Here is a 16,055-nt window from a genome sequence, read left to right as displayed (position 1 = left end):
TTGACATTTTTTAATCTAAACTGAGCTGAAATACCTGTAAAACTCCTCCAGGATTAGCTGCAGCAGCAGCACCTGGGGCAGAGCTTGGAAGGTCCCAAGCCACTTAGTGCCTTCCTTGGGACAAATGAACAGGAAGTAAGTGTTGGAAAGTGAGAGGACAGTGAGTAACTGAAATAACAGTAACACCAAACCATGGGCTCTTCTAAAAGGGACATGTGTTTGTCCAACTACAGATAAATGCCTCCTCCCATTGTGAGGTAAGAACACAGAGCGTGGAGGAGCCGAGGAGCACGTGGAGATGTTGTTGCCTGTTCAGGTGCCCAGGATGGAGCAGGAGCAGGCGCTTGATGCTTTGGTTGGTTGATGCTAGTGGTTGGTGGGGCCGGAGCCTCTCCCGCTCCGCTCTGGAGAGCAGGATGCAGCAGGAGTGCTGTGTGTCCACAGTGGGAAGGGACATCCATCCCCCCCCCAGTTGGCTGCAGCTTCAGTTTTGTATTCCCTGGCTGCTGCTATCAAGTTCTCCTGATCAAAGTCTCCCTGACTGCTGTTGGGTGGTGCTCTTGCACTTGCAAAGAGGTTTCATTACCTTTGCTCTTGGAGCATTAGTGTTTGGTTGCTTTTCTTTTGTTTGTTCCACAGTGTTTGGGCACAAACCAACGTCAGAATTAAAGGGTTATTTTCACATGGTGCAGTCATCTCACTGCTCCGTGCCTGCACACAGCAGGGTTCCCCGTTGGGTGGGTTTGCTGATCCTTCTTGATGCTGTTTGAGTGTCCAGTGCTGGGTGCCCCATCGCTGCTCCTGGCACTGGCTGCAGCCACCCCTGGGGCTCTTTGTTCTGGTTTTGGCACCATCACTTGCCAAATGCTTTGGGCAGCACTCCCTGCCTGCTGCCCCTGAGATGTGGAGCTTGGTGCAGGGTGAGGGGATGCAGGTGCTTGTAGTGGGGTTTGCCTTTGGTTCTCCTGGCTGGGGCACGATGCCCTCTGCTAATGAGCTAATGGGAGCCTGTCACTGGTGCTGCATTTGAATGAGCCTGTGCAGATTCATCAGATACACGGTTTGACTTTGTAGTCTGAAATTAGCAGGGATAAAGTCCTCTAATGCACTTGTGTTACGTAGGAGCTCCGGAGGGAATTCATAATAATCCGATGAGAACAATCGCATTTGCTCTGATGCAAGCTGCCTCCAGAACAAGTCCTCTTTGTTTGCTGCCTGCAGGCAAGGAGCTGCCTTCTCAGAAATGCTGCTAGTGGTGTGTGTTTGGGCAGCAGCCAGCCCAGAGCACTTGGGGGTGCAGATATAGGTACAGACAAAGCTCCTCCAGCTCCAACCCCTGTCACAGGCAGGGACCCTTTCCACTAGAGCAGCTTGCTCCAAGCCCCTGTGTCCAACCTGCCCTTGAACACTGCCAGGGATGGGGCAGCCACAGCTTCTCTGGGCACCCTGTGCCAGCGCCTCAGCACCCTCACAGGGAAGAGCTTCTGCCTAAGAGCTCATCTCAGTCTCCCCTCTGGCAGCTTAAAGCTATTCCCCTTGGCCTGTCCCTGCAGGCCCTTGGCCAAAGCCCCTCTTCAGGGGAGGGGCCTTCAATAAAGTTTGTATTAATTACTATATAATCATTTAATCCCCAGGTGGAGCTGGTGCTGCTGTAGGAGGGCAGGGCACAAACCTGGCCCCTGGCCTGTGCTGCTACAATCCCTTTGCCAATATTGGCCCAAGGATTATCCGAGGTGGTGCCATCACTGCAGAGCAGCACCCAGCATTTGGAAGCTTCCCGGGCCTGCAGCAGGGGAGCAGGATGGGAATGACCTCCTTGGACAATTGCTTTAAAATCTGCCAGAGCAAAACGTCAGCAGGAAAAGTCTGCTGCCCACACGTTGGTGTAAACCATGGCTCACCCAGCCCAGGCCATGTCCTGAGGGGTTAAAGAGGGGTGACTCAGCCGGGTCCCTCTGACTGACACATTACTTCATGAGGTCAGGACCAGGTTTGTTTTCCTTCTGTGCTGCTCTGCACAAATCCCTCCGAGCAGTTCCTTGTGTGTGTGCAAAGGCAGTTGTGTAACTGCCAGCCTGGGGCACGCTGCCCATCACCGCTGCGCTCAGAGGGCAGGACTGGGACCAGCAGGCCCCGGGCCTGGGGAGGGGTGCGTGGGTGCTGGGGGGGGCGGGAGCTGCCCCTCTGCCAGGGCACGGAGCGATAGATAACGGGAGAGCTGCGACCGGGCTGGGAAGAGGCTCGAGGGCTCTGCTGCTCCTGCTCTGCTGCTGCTGCGGTGGCACCAGGCTGACCCAGGGTGCAGGAGGTGATGTCCGTGCCCAGGGCTGCCAGCGCGGTGGGGATGAGGCAGCCCCTCAGAGAGACAACCTCGGGCAGGCTCTGGAGCCGCGGCAGCCTCTGCGGAGCGCGTTTCCGCACGAAGCCTTCCCCCGCTGCGTGTGCCCCAAGCGCGGCTCCCGCTGCTCCCTGCGCTCTGCCTCTGGCACCGGGCAGGCGGACGGGAACCCCTCTCTGCGGCCGCTGCTCTGTGCAGGACGCGCACGTCCTGCGGCTCCCCTGGGTCTGGTCCCCTCCCTGGTGGCTTCCGGAGGTTCGGGCAGGACCCACCTTTTCCTGCCAGCCCGGCCCAGCGAGGCCATCGCCCGGGGAGTCTGCAGCGGGGCCTGGCCCTGCCCCGGGGGCTCTGCAGGGCGAGCGGCAGCGCCTGGTCCACCCTGGCTGAGCCCTGGCCCCCGGTTGCCCACAGACCCACTTCCCTTCGGCCCCGGGCTCGCGGGGAGCTCATCTTACGTAAACTGGTCACTTTTAGCCCCAAACTGGGGAGGGGGCTGCCGGGAATCGCCACGGGTCGGCTGGCCAGAGATGAAACGCATTCCTGCGGCCGGCGCCGGCTTTCCCGGTGGATGGAGCTCCGCTTTGATGGCGCTGGGGACCTGCCGGGGCGTGTCGATAGTTGCCCCCCACCTCGCATTGCGGCTGGGCAGGGCAGGAGCCATAAGAGGCAAAGGACAGCCCGTGGGCCCCCCAGGGCAGAAGACGCCTCTGTCCCTGTCCTGGGCTGCTGCCCCTTGAAGAGCCGCTGGATTCCTTCCCCGAACTGGGTCCTTGCCAGCGGGGATGGACACAAACGTGGCTTTTATGGAGCCAGAGCACAACATTTCCCCGTGCCCGGGCAGCAGCATCCACGCAGGTCAGCGGCCCAGTGTCACTGTGACCCCTGCCCAACGCAGGGCAGCTCGCCCCGCTCAGCAAACGGCCCCGGCGCTGCGGAGCACTCAGCATCGGGCACGTCCCGCTGTCCCCGGCCCTGCTCCGGACACGGTGGCTCCGTGTGGAGCCGGGTGTCCTGTGCTGTCACTTGGCCACGCTGCAGCGGTGCCCCAGCCTGGAGCCAGAGCAGGGCAGAGGGGACCGGGAACGGCGGCAGTCTCGGCGGGGAGCCGGCTTCCTTCAATTGTATGGAAATGAGATTGGCCAAGGGGCCTCCTGCAGCCGCCTCTCGCCCGTCCTTCACTCGCAGCCCGTGTGAGGGCAGAGCAAACCCCTATACCCAGTGGGGTGCCTGGAGCCAGGCCCCGCCGTGCGCTCCAGCGGGATCCGCATCCCGGCGCACCTCAGTCACCCGCCAGGCCTCGTGCACCCTCCCTCCGCCCAGGGCACCGCTGAGGCGCGGGGTGCTGCGGGGACACGTCCCTGTCCCCCCGCCCCATGGCCACTGTGGGCAGCAAAGGGCGGCGCTGCCGGTGCCGGGGCTGGCCGGGGCTCTCCAGGTCAGGCTGTGACCGGGGAGTTAATGAAGAACAGGGCGCTGCCGAGCGCAGCCAAAGAGCTTGTTTGTCCCAACGGAGCGGGGCCGGCCGCGCTTGGTGCTGCTCCCCTTCCCGTGCAGCGCCTCCGTCCTCCTGCAGCATCCCCCCCCCCTCACCCGCCCCAGCCCTCCCGACCTTCTGTGTTCCCCGTTTCCAGGAAGCGCAGCTTTGGCAGGGACCGGCCGCTCCTTCCCCGCCGCGGGAGGGGCCCGGGCCCCCGCCAGCCCCTTGGGTTGCGCAAGGAGCCCCGCGGGCGCCTCGGCCCCGGGCAGGTGGAGCAGAGCGGGTCCGGAGCCGCCACCTCTTCCCCGTGCATCGGGATCGCAGGGAGCGGCCATGGGCAGAGCAGCCCCTCAATGGAGTGTCGGGGCACCGTGTCCCGGCAAGGGGCTGGGGCAGAGCTCCCCTGGGCGGCAGCGCGGGTTCTGGGGAGCAGATGGAGCTGGAGGGGTAGGATTTGGAAGCGATGGGTGGGGAAGGGGGAGTTCGACCCAGCTCCGCTCGGGACAGGGACATCACTGTCCCGGCCCGGCTGAGCTCAGCCCCGTGCCCTCACTGCTCATCCCCGGTGCTTTTTTGCCCAGCGAGGGCCGGTGGAAGCACAATAATATTTGTGCACCTAAAAGTAGCAGGATCGATCCCGCAGCTGTTTCGCAACGTGCTGAGGACCCGGCGCTGTCAGCTGTGTCAGGAACGTGGCGCTGGCGAGGCGGTGCTGAGCTCATGATGCTGTTGTGCAACGCTGCCCTCCGCCGCCCCGGACAGACCGGGGGGGGGGGGGAGCCCCTCAGCGCTCCTGGGCGTCCTGCGGGGAAGGGGTGATGTTGTCTGCGGTCTGCAGCTTCAGAAGTCACCCGGCAGTGATGCAGCGAGGATATTGAGCGGGGGCGGAGCCTCGCTGCGGGCAGCTCCGCCGCGCCGGCAGGGGGCGGTACGCGTTGGCGGTTGGGGGGCGTGGCGTGGCGGTGACGCGAGGGGCGTGTCCCGCGGAGGTGGGGGCGTGTCCCGCCGGTCCGGGCCGCTCCGCTCCGCGCCGCTCCGGAGGAGCCGGTGCCGCCGCTGCCATGTACCGGGCCCTGTACAGCTTCCGCTCGGCAGAGCCCAACTCGCTGCCCTTCGCCGCCGGAGAGACGTTCCTGCTGCTGGAGCGCAGCAACCAGCACTGGTGGCTCGTCACCCGCGCCGGCTCCGGCGAGACGGGCTACGCGCCGGCCTCCTACCTCCAACGGCTGCAGGTGCCCGGGGCCGGGGCGCGGTGGGACCCGGGGCCGGGCAACTGCGGGCGGGCGGCGGTGCCTGCGGTCCGGTTTGCGGTGACGCCGCTCGGAGCAGCCCCGTGCGCTGCCCGCGCCCCTCCCAGTCCCTTCAATGCCCCTTCTGGAGCCGCCGGCTTCGGCCGAGGGAAGCGGGGAGTGCGGACGGGGTTACCCCTGCAGCACCCGACCCGCGTGCGGCACCGTGCGCCTGCCGGGGCAGGGCCGGGGGTTGAAGGGAGGCAGGAGGCGCGTCCTGTGGGTGCCGCGTCCCGAGAGCGCCAGCGCTGCGGGGCAGGGCGAGAGCTCCGTGGGGACTAGGGCCGGGTGAGGGTCCCGGGCAGCAGCGCGCAGGTCGAGGCCGCTTCACTCCGGCAGAGCTGGGAGAGGAAGGCAGGGAAATGCCGAGGTGCTGCGCGGGGCCCTGCTCCCGGAGCGCACCCGATCCCGGGTATCGCTGGGGTCTCCCACCAGCAGCCCCGGTGGTGTCAGTGCGTAGCGCTGGTGCGGTCACCTCCGTGCCGGCCGCTCAGCCGCGGGGGCTTCCATTGCCCCCCAGCACCAAGGGGTGATCGTGTTCCTGGGGGACTGGCGACACCAGTACTAAACCCACACCATGCCGGGGCTGGGAGGCACCACGGCAGCTGCCCGTGCCTGTAGTGGCAGAAGTCACAGCCAGGCCGGCGATGCTGGTGATTGAAGAAGCTCCGAGGGGGCTGCTGCAGCCCTCGCTGGGTCGGAGCAGGGAGGAGGCACCTTTCGGGTGCTGCAGCAGTGGGTGAGAGCCCTGCACCCATGCAGTCATGGGAGAGAGGTTGGTTACGGCTTGTGCAGTGCAGGGGCTGTGTAGTGGGGGCTTCTGAGGGACAACGTGGCCCCTGAAATTAAAGCAGGCCTTTCATGTAAGGCTAATTCACTTTTGTGCTTTTGGGCCTTGGGATAGCTGTGGGGGCCGTGTGCTTGAAACCCTTTGCATCTGTGAATGGGGAACTGCACACAAATGCTGTGAATGTTACAAATGGGGTGTCTGGCTGCAAGGGGTGGCAAATCCTGTGTTCCAGTGAGCTGCTGCTGCTCCTTCAGGTGCCACTGAAGTTGTGAACAGCAGCCCCTCAGCCTCTAAGTGTGGGCTTAGCTTTGCAGAACACTCCAGTGCCACCAGTGTGACCTGGGGAGCCTGTACTAGTGTTAGGGCACTGCTGGGCCCCTAAGCTGGCTGCTTGGTCCAGGAGCTGCCCTTCCTGCGAGCCTGCACCTGGCCTGACTGGAGGGGACATGTTGTGTGGCAGTAAGCCCTTAAGCTATTTACAGGAGCTGTTAGAGAGCACGGATCGCACTGAACTGCTGGGTTTTAAGCCCTGTCGTGGCACAGCTCCAGGCTGCTGCTCCTCAGTTTCCCCTCTGCAGTCCCCTGCTCTCTGCCCGTGTGATGTGACGTCTTCTCGCTGCTGCCGTGGGTGCAGGAGCCTCCTCCCCGGCTGCCTCTGGAGCTGCCTTCCTGCATCTCTCCACCGTGCTCCTACCGGCTCCCGAAGCTTGTACATGAAGGACATTTCTGCCCTGACTTTACATTCATTTCTCAGATCGTGTTTTGCTGCAGCCTTAAGGCAGTGTGCAGCCTGCCAGGCTGACTCCTAGCACCCAACACAAACGCACTCACATCAAAGCAGTGCTGCTGGTGGCTTTGTGAGCCTTCTCCTCTGGACCAGATGAAACTTTCCCAAATGCCCTTAGAGCCGGCAGCGCGAAACAGAGGAGCTTTCCCTGCATCTGCTCATCCCTTCTGGCTGCTAAATTTCTGGCACCTGAGCTTGCCTGATGGTGCATGAGGCAGCAAGATCTCATTTGCTGCTCTGCAGTTGCAGTAATGCTCTGTGTCTGTGACTCTCTGCTGTTCCTGCCAGCTCTGAAGAGCTACTCTGAAGTCAGAACCTGCTTTTATTTATGGGAGAAGGCACCTGCTGGCTGGGAGCTTGCTCGAGACTTTGCTGCGTGTCCGGGATGAGGCCAAGCACTTGTCACCCAGTTTTGGGTGCTGGGACTAATTGGTGTCAGCAGTAAATGCTGCCCTGGTCAAGACAGAGGGAAGCCACAGCTGATGGTGGTTGGTGCTTGGCAGGGAGGGAAGGGGGCCAACAGGAGTCCCCTTGCAGGGGTGCACCGTGGCTTCCTCAGCAGCGCAGGCAGGTTCAGGTGAACAGGAGGCTGCAAACAGGCACAGCCCTGTGAGGAGGCTCAAGGAACGGGTTTGGGCTACTCGTGGTGCTGCCCTTGGCTCTCCAGGGCAGAAGCTTCCTTACCCGCTCCTCTTGAGTCTCAGCGGGTTTTGCTCGGCGTTCACAGGTACAGGAAATTCACGCCTTGGCTTCTGTGGAGGAAGAAATAATTCCTATTTATTACTTAAAGCTTGTTCTTGGCTGATGCCTTTTCATCACAAATGTGGCAGAATTTTGTACTGCAATCCTTGTGGCTCAGTGTTGCTGTTAAAAGAGGGTTAGTTGTGTGTGTGTGTGAAAACAGCTAACAGATCCTTCTTAGAAACACATAATGCCTCTAAGAAACAAATCAGGGCTGAGCCAGGGCACCAGAAGGTGCAGATGATGTGAAGTTAATTAGAAGTCATTTGGAAGCAGCCAACTTCAGTTGATGTTCCTGCTGATTTTATTCTTCTGTAGTTCTCATTGAGTTCCATTGTGGGGGTTTAAGAGCCATTCCAAGTTGGGGGCCATGCTGGGATAGATACTGATGCCATCAGGCAGCGAGAGGGAAGGATGGGGCAGCAGCGCAAGCTACTCACTACAAGGCCAAATCCTGCTGCAGTGAGGCTGATGGCACAAGTGCCATTCCCACGGAGTGGAAGGTGCTGTCAGCACCAGACTGGGCTTTAGTATCCAGCTTGGTGCTGATGCTTAAGAGATGTACGAGTGGCAGAGAAATAGAGGCTGCACTGGAGTTTAGCGTGTCCTTTGGAGTCGGCCGCTCCAGGAGACCTTCTGAAGCTTTATGTGCACTCACTCAGTTTTGAAAGCTTCTGTAGGAGCAGGAGGTCCCTCGGTGTCAGGGAGGCACAAATGCTGAGTCTAGCAAACAGTGAGTGTCCTCCCTTTGGGTTGAGCAGCCTGTATGTCTCTATGCCTTCACCAGGCACCACGGCTGGGCTTGCCTGCTCTCTGGTCTGCACTGCCCCAGGCTGTGTTCCCTGTCAGGGGGCGTGTTAATGCACTGAGGAGGGACCTGCAGCCGTTCGGTGCTGTGTTGGTAAATGCCAGGGGTGCAAAAACAAGGGCTGAGTTGCAGGGTGATGTTTCCCGGTGAAGTGGGAGTGGGTTAGCATGCACCTCAGCTGCATTAAGCCATTAGGAAACAGCTTTGAAATTACTGTTGATAGTGTTTTCCAAATGACTTTATTTGGAATAACAAAGAACTTGTTTGCAGTGTGGGGTTAGAGCCTCTGCTCAGCCAAGGGCCTCTCTGGTGGGTCACGCTTTCCCCCTGTACCTCTGGGGGGAGTGGGAAGGGGCTGTCTGGGTGGGAAGCTGCAGGTGCTGATGGCCAAGAAGCTTTGAACCGTCTGGTGAGAAAATGGACCCAGCCGGGAGCGCAGTTTGAGGATGCTCTCGTTGCTGTTCGCTGTATCTGCCACAGGAATAAACAGGCTGTGATAAAAATACGAGTCAGCTCGGTGCAGCCTAGCAACAACCGAAACCCTCCTGCAGGCTGAGCCCTGCGCAGCACAGGTACCACCGGGCGGGTGGGCGCAGGAGCAGTGCCTGCCTCCCGCGCCCTCCGGCTCCTGTGGAGGAGATAGCTCAGTTCACTGCCTCGCTGGAGAGCTCCCTGCTTTTAATCTGGTTGCTTTTCTGCCAGGGTAGCAAATGTACTGATTCGGTGGTGCTAAAGCGGAGATGATGATGGTTGTGAGCACGGTGTTGGTTGTGCAGTGTCAATGAAACAATCAGATACTCCCATCGCAAATCCCCAGGCGCTGGAAACTTACAGAAAAGCACAATTGCCAAGGCTCAGAGTTCCTCTCTCCAACTATGCAAGACCAGCTTTAACCTTGGCATTCCTGAGCCGGGCAGAGCTCCTCTGGTTGCTCCTGGACGGAAGGCAATGGTCGTGGTGCAGACCATCTCCTGCACTGGAGCCTGCATCACTGCTTGTCATCAGCTGCAGGTTTGGTGGTGCTGTCGATGGGTGTGAGAGCTCAGCTGCAATACTCACAGATCCTGAATAAGAGCTTAGGCTAAAATTAAAGCTTTATTTTGGAGGCAGAGCAGCTGGGAGCACGCTGCAGCTGAGGCTGCTTCACACACGCGAGAAACGCGGAGAATGAAGCATTCTCCTGTGAGCTGTCACAGTAGCAGACACTATCGTGCCAGAGCTGCTTTGGGGTGAAGTTTTGTTCTTGAGGCTGAGTTACAGTCAGAGGAATTAGAGCCATTTCTGATTACTGTAGCTGAAGACTTGGAATTTTAGCCACAAGTTCTGCAGTCTTCCACAGTTCAGGATGATTAAAGTGGAAACACGCTAATGATCTGTAGTGTCTGCTTTTGCTTGGCTGTGAAGACATGTTCTCGCTTTTACTCTGATGAAAAATAAGTAGGCTTTTGATATCTCATAAACATTGTCCTCGACAGCCATCTATGAGCAGTGCTGGTGATCGGGGCTTACTGCAGCTGCACAGTGGCTGGGTATGGAGATGTCCAAGAGCCTACATCTGCTCTTGAGCAACGTGGCTGCTTGCCTGCTCATGGTAAAGTAGGTTGTATAGCACAGGTATGTCTCTACAATAACAGTGCCAACAGCAAGTCAAGCTGGTGGATGTGCTACACAGCAGCTCTGCTAAAGTTGTCCCACCTCCAGCCATCACTGTCTTCTGCCTCGAGATTACTCCATTGCTGTCCTTGCCTTGAACAGGGTACCAGCAGCTCAGCAGGAGGTTGGCAGATGGCTTTGAACATGAAGGGTGCATGTGCCTGGGCTTGTGTTTGGGCATCTCTTGTCATGATCCCGGGCTTGTGTTTCCTTCCAGAATTCCCAGCATCCCAGCAGGTGACCTCTCAGTAGGGAAAAATCCCAAACAAAACCAGAGGAGAGGTTTGTCTTGAAAGCAATAAGCCAGAAAGTTCATGGAAATTGATTTTTCTGAGATTTTTGCTGTGTGTGAAATGCAGAGAATTTGTACAGAGAACACATGAGAATACAGAGCTGGGATACAGGAAATGCTTGTCCTTGGAGAACAGCGTGCAGGTGTTGTTAGTGATGCTGGAAAACAGCACACAAGAGAAGAGTAACCTCCGTGCTCAGAGCAGCCTCTGCACTGGGAGTGGCTTTGGCAACAGCAGGCCATATCGTGGTCACTGGCTGACCTAAGAAAGTCCCTTGTAAGGTCTGAGGCATATTTAATCCCCTGGGGAGGGTCAGATCCCGTGGTGTAAAATGGGTATTTACATCCATGGAAACCGGGTGAACGTGTCTGTGGAGGTGGCTGTGAGGAGAGCTCTGGTCCTGAAGCAGAAGCAGCCGCCTCTTTGTCTTCCCTACTCATGTAGCTCAGATGTACATGAAAACAAACAGAATTTTAAAGAGCATCCCAGCATCCCCCCCCCATGAAGGATTTAAACACTCTCTTTCCCAGCCAGGATTATGTATTCAGCAGATGAGCTGTCAGTCTGGGTGCTGGAAAAAGGATAAATTCCAGAAGTAGTTTGGAAGGAGGGAAGGACAAGCAGCCGTAGTGCGTGACTGTAGCATTAGATAGTCCACACGGATGCTGACATCCTACATGGCCAGTGCTGTAACCAGAATCTGACAAGGCTGTGCCTGCAGACTGCTATGCTAACGGGTGCTATCTCGTGATGGGGAGGAGGTCCCGTTCCCAGGGCTGCCTGGGGAGTGGAGATGACACAGCAGAGCCATGGGCCCAGGAGAAAGAATTGCTCTCAATGCTGGGACTGCTCCTGCTGATGGGCTGTGAGAGCAGTTTGGTTCCTGTGCTGAGGCATAGAGAAGTGGAGGCCAGTGCTCCTGGAGGAATCCGGTTCATGCTGCTCCTGTGAGTTGGCATCTGGAACTGCAATGGCTTGTTGTATTCAGAGGAGAAATTCTCATCTGAAATGAAGAGTCCATTGAGGTCCCTGGAGACCCTCCTGTGGGCCCTGGCTGTGCTCATTGCCCTCTGGCCCTGAGCCAAAGCAGGAGCTCTGGTGGGTCCTGGTCCTGCCTCTGGAGGAGCATCCCTTTGCTTCCCCAGTCAGTGGCTCACAAACAGAGTTTTGACCTTTACAGGAAGGACTTGTCAGGCCTGATTTGTCTTGGTCTTTATCACATGGCAAAGCCTTTGATTTCAAACAAGGGTTCTGTATCCTGTCACATGGGAAGTGGCACAGGACACCATTCACAGGACTGAGCTGTTCCTGCCCGCTCCTCTCCAGCCCCCATCGCGCTCTTGCTGCGGGGATGTTGAGCATTATTCTGGGCAAAGCTCTGTTGATGCTAACAGAGGAACAGGGCTGTCCCGAAGACAAGCCCCAGCACCCTGCAGCAGGAGAGCGGGGTTGGCTTCGTTTCAGCTCCTCTGTGTCCACACCCTGACACGAAGAGCTGTTCGCTTCCCTCTCAAGGGAGCAAAGCTCTAATAATCCTTGTCCCCTTTAGCATCAGGCTTCAGCAGGAAGGGAAAGTAACGTTTTGGCAGCGTGGGCTTTTTTGGAATGAGGTTCATGGGTTTGTTTTTCCCTGGTTGTCTGTTTGCTGAAGTTGTTGAGGAGAAGCTGTCTCTCCCTTCCTCCTTGGGTGCTGCTTACTTCTTGGTTACTGCGTTGTGAAGCTCATGTCCCTCCTGTCCATCGGCACAGCTCAAGGGACGGTGCTGCCTGGCTGCAAGTGTAGTGAGCCCATTCCCCTGACTCGGGCCACCTTTCCTGCTAGGGAAGTGTGCCTGTGGGTAGGTGGCCAGCTTTGCTGTCGTGCTGGTGGGGTCTGATCTGCACGGCTTCGTCCCTCTTCCCTGCTCAGGCAGGGGTGGTTGGGGACAGTGCTCTGTGAGAGGCTGAGGTTGGTGCCCGTGATCTGGAGCTGCCACCGCAGGCTGATGGTTTAGTTTGTTCAGCTGCTCAAAGCTTTCATTACAAAAAGAATCGAGCTATCGGGCTGAGCGTGCTTAGATAATGCCAGGCTGTGGGGCGTTCCTGCTAAATCACCGTGCCGAGGTCGGGTTAGATCTCTGGTAAGTCAGAGCTAGCAATTATTTCTTGGTTTATTTGTTTTTCTCTTACAAGTGGGGACAGTGTCTTGTACAATGGAAACCTGAGGGCAGGCCCCAGATCCAAACCTTCCATTATAGTGAGTAGAAACGAGGAGATGAGGGAGGAGATGAGGGAAGAGCTGCAGAAATAGACCCTCACCCACGACGAGGGAGTCGCCTGGAAGCTGGGATCGTGTCCTGATGAAAAGGCCTCCAGTGCCCGTCCGTCAGGCCTGGGGCTGTATCTGCAGAGCTGCTGCTATCATGGTTGGGGTGGCAGCTCCCACGGTTCCCGGTCCCGATCCAGCGCCCTCGAGCTTGCTAGCCAGGCTGAGCTCAGCCTTGGAGCTGTGTCCTCCTGCTCCTGAGGTGGAGGAAACCCTGATGGCCACGCAGGTGACTTCCACCCCTCGCAGGTGGCAGAAGGCAGAGGTGCCAGGCAGGGCCACATCAGTCGAGCTCAGCATGGTGCCTGTGCTGCGGTGGTTGCACAGAGCTGTGGCAGCTCCTGTAAAGCACAGATGGCTGCCTAAAGAGATCAGGCAGAAGCTCCTCACCGAGCAGACACATGCAAACCTCCGTGGCCTCTCAGTCTGGTGTGGTGACAGTTCCTTGCTGGGTGAACTCGGTGAATTCTGCATTTTTCCAGGCTGCTTGAACACAGCCTTTTTCCTTGTCCTCCTGAGGACATCCCTGTGTTTGCAGGGGGATGGAGAGGCACTCTGGTTTGACCATCAAGTGTGCTGTGCAGGTCAGCAATCGCTCCAGGAGGCAGGTCCAGAGCCCATTTCCCTCCATGCCCAGGCTTGGCTGTCCCTGAGGAGTATTTGGGGAGAAGCTCAAGTGTTAGAGAAGCCCACGTTCTTCAGAGTGTAAAGAAGAACTGTGTGAAAACCCAGCACCTCAAGTCAGAAGGATGATCATAACAGTCGTTATGCACTCACTGCCGAGGCTGAGGGTTTCCTGAGCCAGCAGAATCAGTGCTTGCAGCTGAAGACATTTTCCATTTGACATCAAGAAGCCAATGTCCCTTGAAGTGCTGGGTTCTAAGTAATGAAGATTTTGGCTGCCCCAGAATTACCTTTGCTGATTTAAGCTGAAAAATGCATTCCTTTTCATTTGGTTTCGGAATTGATTTTGTGTGTCTGTGTTCCATGAGCCTGATGACCCCCATGGCAGGGGTTGGAACTGGATGAGCCTTAAGGTCCCTTCCAACCCAAGCCAGTCTGGGATTCTGTGACCTCAAAGTTATATTGAGCTCTGGTCACTTTGAAAGCTTTTGAACACCTTTAATACGCTACTAAAGGCTGAACAGAAGAATTCTCCCAGCAAAGCCCCTGTTGGCAGCGTTTGGTGACTCTTTGGATGTGTGGGTTTGTCCCGCTGGAGGTGGCTGGGGAGATTCCCTGAAATACAGCACTGCTCTGGGTGATGCGGCCGAGCGAGGCGGATGGTGATGGGGTGGATGCGGTGTATGACGAGGGGGATGCACTGATTGATGCTGTAATGAGGTGAGCTGGGTGCAAGGTCTGTGCATGAGCAGTGAACAGCCCAGCTAATGCAGGAGTCTTGTTCTCTGCCCTGGGAAGCGAGGAAAACAGGATTAGGCTGTTCTGCTGCCTGGGGCACAATGTCCTAAGAGGACATTACCCCCCTGTTCCCATTTCTTGGTGCTTTCTGGGCAGCCTGTGCTGCTTTAAGCTGCCACAGGAGATGGGATTATAACCCACAGCTAGAGCAGTTGGCTGTTTTCCTCTACAGACAGTGTGGGACACCAGTGAATTGCTTTTCTTCACAGCTCGCCTCTCACTCCTCTATGGTGAACTGTCAGCACATCCAGCTGAACCGTGTAGTCTTTTTTTAACATCCAAACCCCACTAAACAACCCCCAGAATTTGTTCTGGAGCTGAATCTGGAGATAACAGCGAGTCAGCCTCATCACTCTGATAAACAGAGCTCAACATGTGCTTCTCAAGGTGCTTTTGTAGGGCAGTGATGCTGTCAGCCTGCCTGAGTTTGCAGCTCAGAGCCACCATGTGCTGTCCACTCCCACTGCCTGCCAGCCAGAAAGAGCTCCGGAGGCTGTTGGGGCTGCAGCTCTCAGTGCTCTGGGGGTTTTTGGCTTTATGATTGCGCATGTAACAGTTGTAGTTGTAAGACACTGCTATAAATCTCAGTGGTATCTGTGTTTATTTTTGTGCATGAGTTAGCATCAGCTTTATCATTGTCACGGCAACACTCATTGCATTGCTTGCCTGGTGCTGGTTGAGTATTTGGGTGCTGGTTGCTCCGGCAGAAATAGCTGCTTTACCAGGACTAAACGTGCTTGCAGGGGCAGCTTCACCTAACAGGCGTGTTGGCAAACTCGGGTGTTTTGTGCATGGCCACTGAGCATGATCCACCTCTGGAGTACAGCCTGTTTCAGCCCCTCTGCCCCCTCCCTGGCTGCCCTGCATCCTTGACAGTGTAGAAGTGGTTTTGCTGTAATGAGCTGCTCACCCGACCTCGAGTCACTTTTGTGTGGAGCCCTAAGCCAAAAGCATGATGAGCATCCCCTGTTTGATAGTGCTGCTCTGAAATACACAGCTGCCAAAACCCATGGCGGGAGTGAGGGAGATGTCTTTTCTTTCAGAGGTGTTCCTTCGCCCCTTGGCTTTCCCATGGCTCTCCTGCAAGCAACTGAGCATTCGAGGGTTACCTTTGCTGGGAGCCTGGCTGTCATACTTCTTGTTTAAATCCCTAAAGAGTACTTTGTACCCAGGTTAAAGTGCTGAAGGCTGCTGGCAGCTGGAGGGAGGCTGCTGGGATGGATGTGCCGTTCTACTTGGGTGGAAACTTGTCTGGGATTCCCATGTGGAATCCCCAGCCCAGCACACGGGAACTGTCTGGGATGGCCTGAAAATGTTTGAGAGGTGGTTGTTGGGTAACCCAGGGTTTCCTAGCACTGATATTCCACATAGCTGTGACTGAGACCCGAGGGGGGGGGGGGGAAAGTGGGCAGAAGAGAAACTGCTGGCAAGATCCATATTATGAGAACATTATAGAGAAATGATGTTTTTTTGGGGCGCCTACTTTGTAAGTGTGCTTGCTCTCCTGGGTCCCTGGCCTGAAACACGCCATTACATTACAGCTCCTCCAGCTCCAACCCCTGCCACGGGCAGGGACCCCTTCCACCAGAGCAGGGTGCTCCAAGCCCCTGTGTCCAACCTGGCCTTGAACACTGCCAGGGATGGGGCAGCCACAGCTTCTCTGGGCACCCTGTGCCAGCGCCTCGGCACCCTCACAGGGGAGAGCTTCTGTGTATCCAAACAGCGCTCATGCTGGTGCTGCCCCTGGTGCATCTCCTGCCAGGAGCTCGGGCTTGTGCCCCAGCTTGGTTTGCACAACCAAAGCCCTTCCCTGGCTGCCCCTTCTCTTGCCCCCCCCCCCTCTCCGGTGCTGCTGGAGCTGCTGCGTGGTGCAGCAGCGCTGGTCTGTCTGGTGGAAACCCCGCACAGCAGCAGGGATTCAGCCCCGCTCCTGGGCTGCCTCTTTGTCAGAGGAGCTCAGCCGTGGCTTTGTTTGCTCGCTGCCGAGTCAGAGATGCTGCAGGTCTGGTCCCATCTGTTTGCTCAGTAACCAGGACAGTTGCCCGTTGTTTCACTTGCGGTTCTATCGTGCGGTTTCAAGTGCTCCGAGGCACAATATCTTTGTGCTGACAAGAACAAGTTCATGCATATCTGAGCCAACAGCCTGGGGGCT

The 16,055-nt window shown here is 57.4% G+C and overlaps 1 protein-coding gene across 1 annotated transcript in view; it reads left to right on the top strand.

The window, feature by feature from the left end:
• Positions 1 to 4,785: 4,785 nt before the first annotated feature.
• NCKIPSD (NCK interacting protein with SH3 domain) overlaps positions 4,786 to 16,055 on the top strand; it is a 35,095-nt gene continuing 23,825 nt past the window's right edge. Inside the window, exon 1 of the mRNA XM_057417567.1 lies at positions 4,786 to 5,047. Within this exon, the coding sequence (XP_057273550.1) occupies positions 4,877 to 5,047 (171 nt within the window). The 5' untranslated portion in view covers positions 4,786 to 4,876. The remainder of the gene's footprint in view (positions 5,048 to 16,055) is intronic.

The sequence above is a fragment of the Pezoporus wallicus genome, unplaced genomic scaffold (genome assembly GCF_028554395.1).
Source record: "Pezoporus wallicus isolate ANWC-B61680 ecotype Strahan unplaced genomic scaffold, APGP_CSIRO_Pwel_v1 contig_8542, whole genome shotgun sequence".
NCBI classification, from domain to species: domain Eukaryota; kingdom Metazoa; phylum Chordata; class Aves; order Psittaciformes; family Psittacidae; genus Pezoporus; species Pezoporus wallicus.
This window is presented reverse-complemented; position numbering and strand designations above follow the sequence as displayed.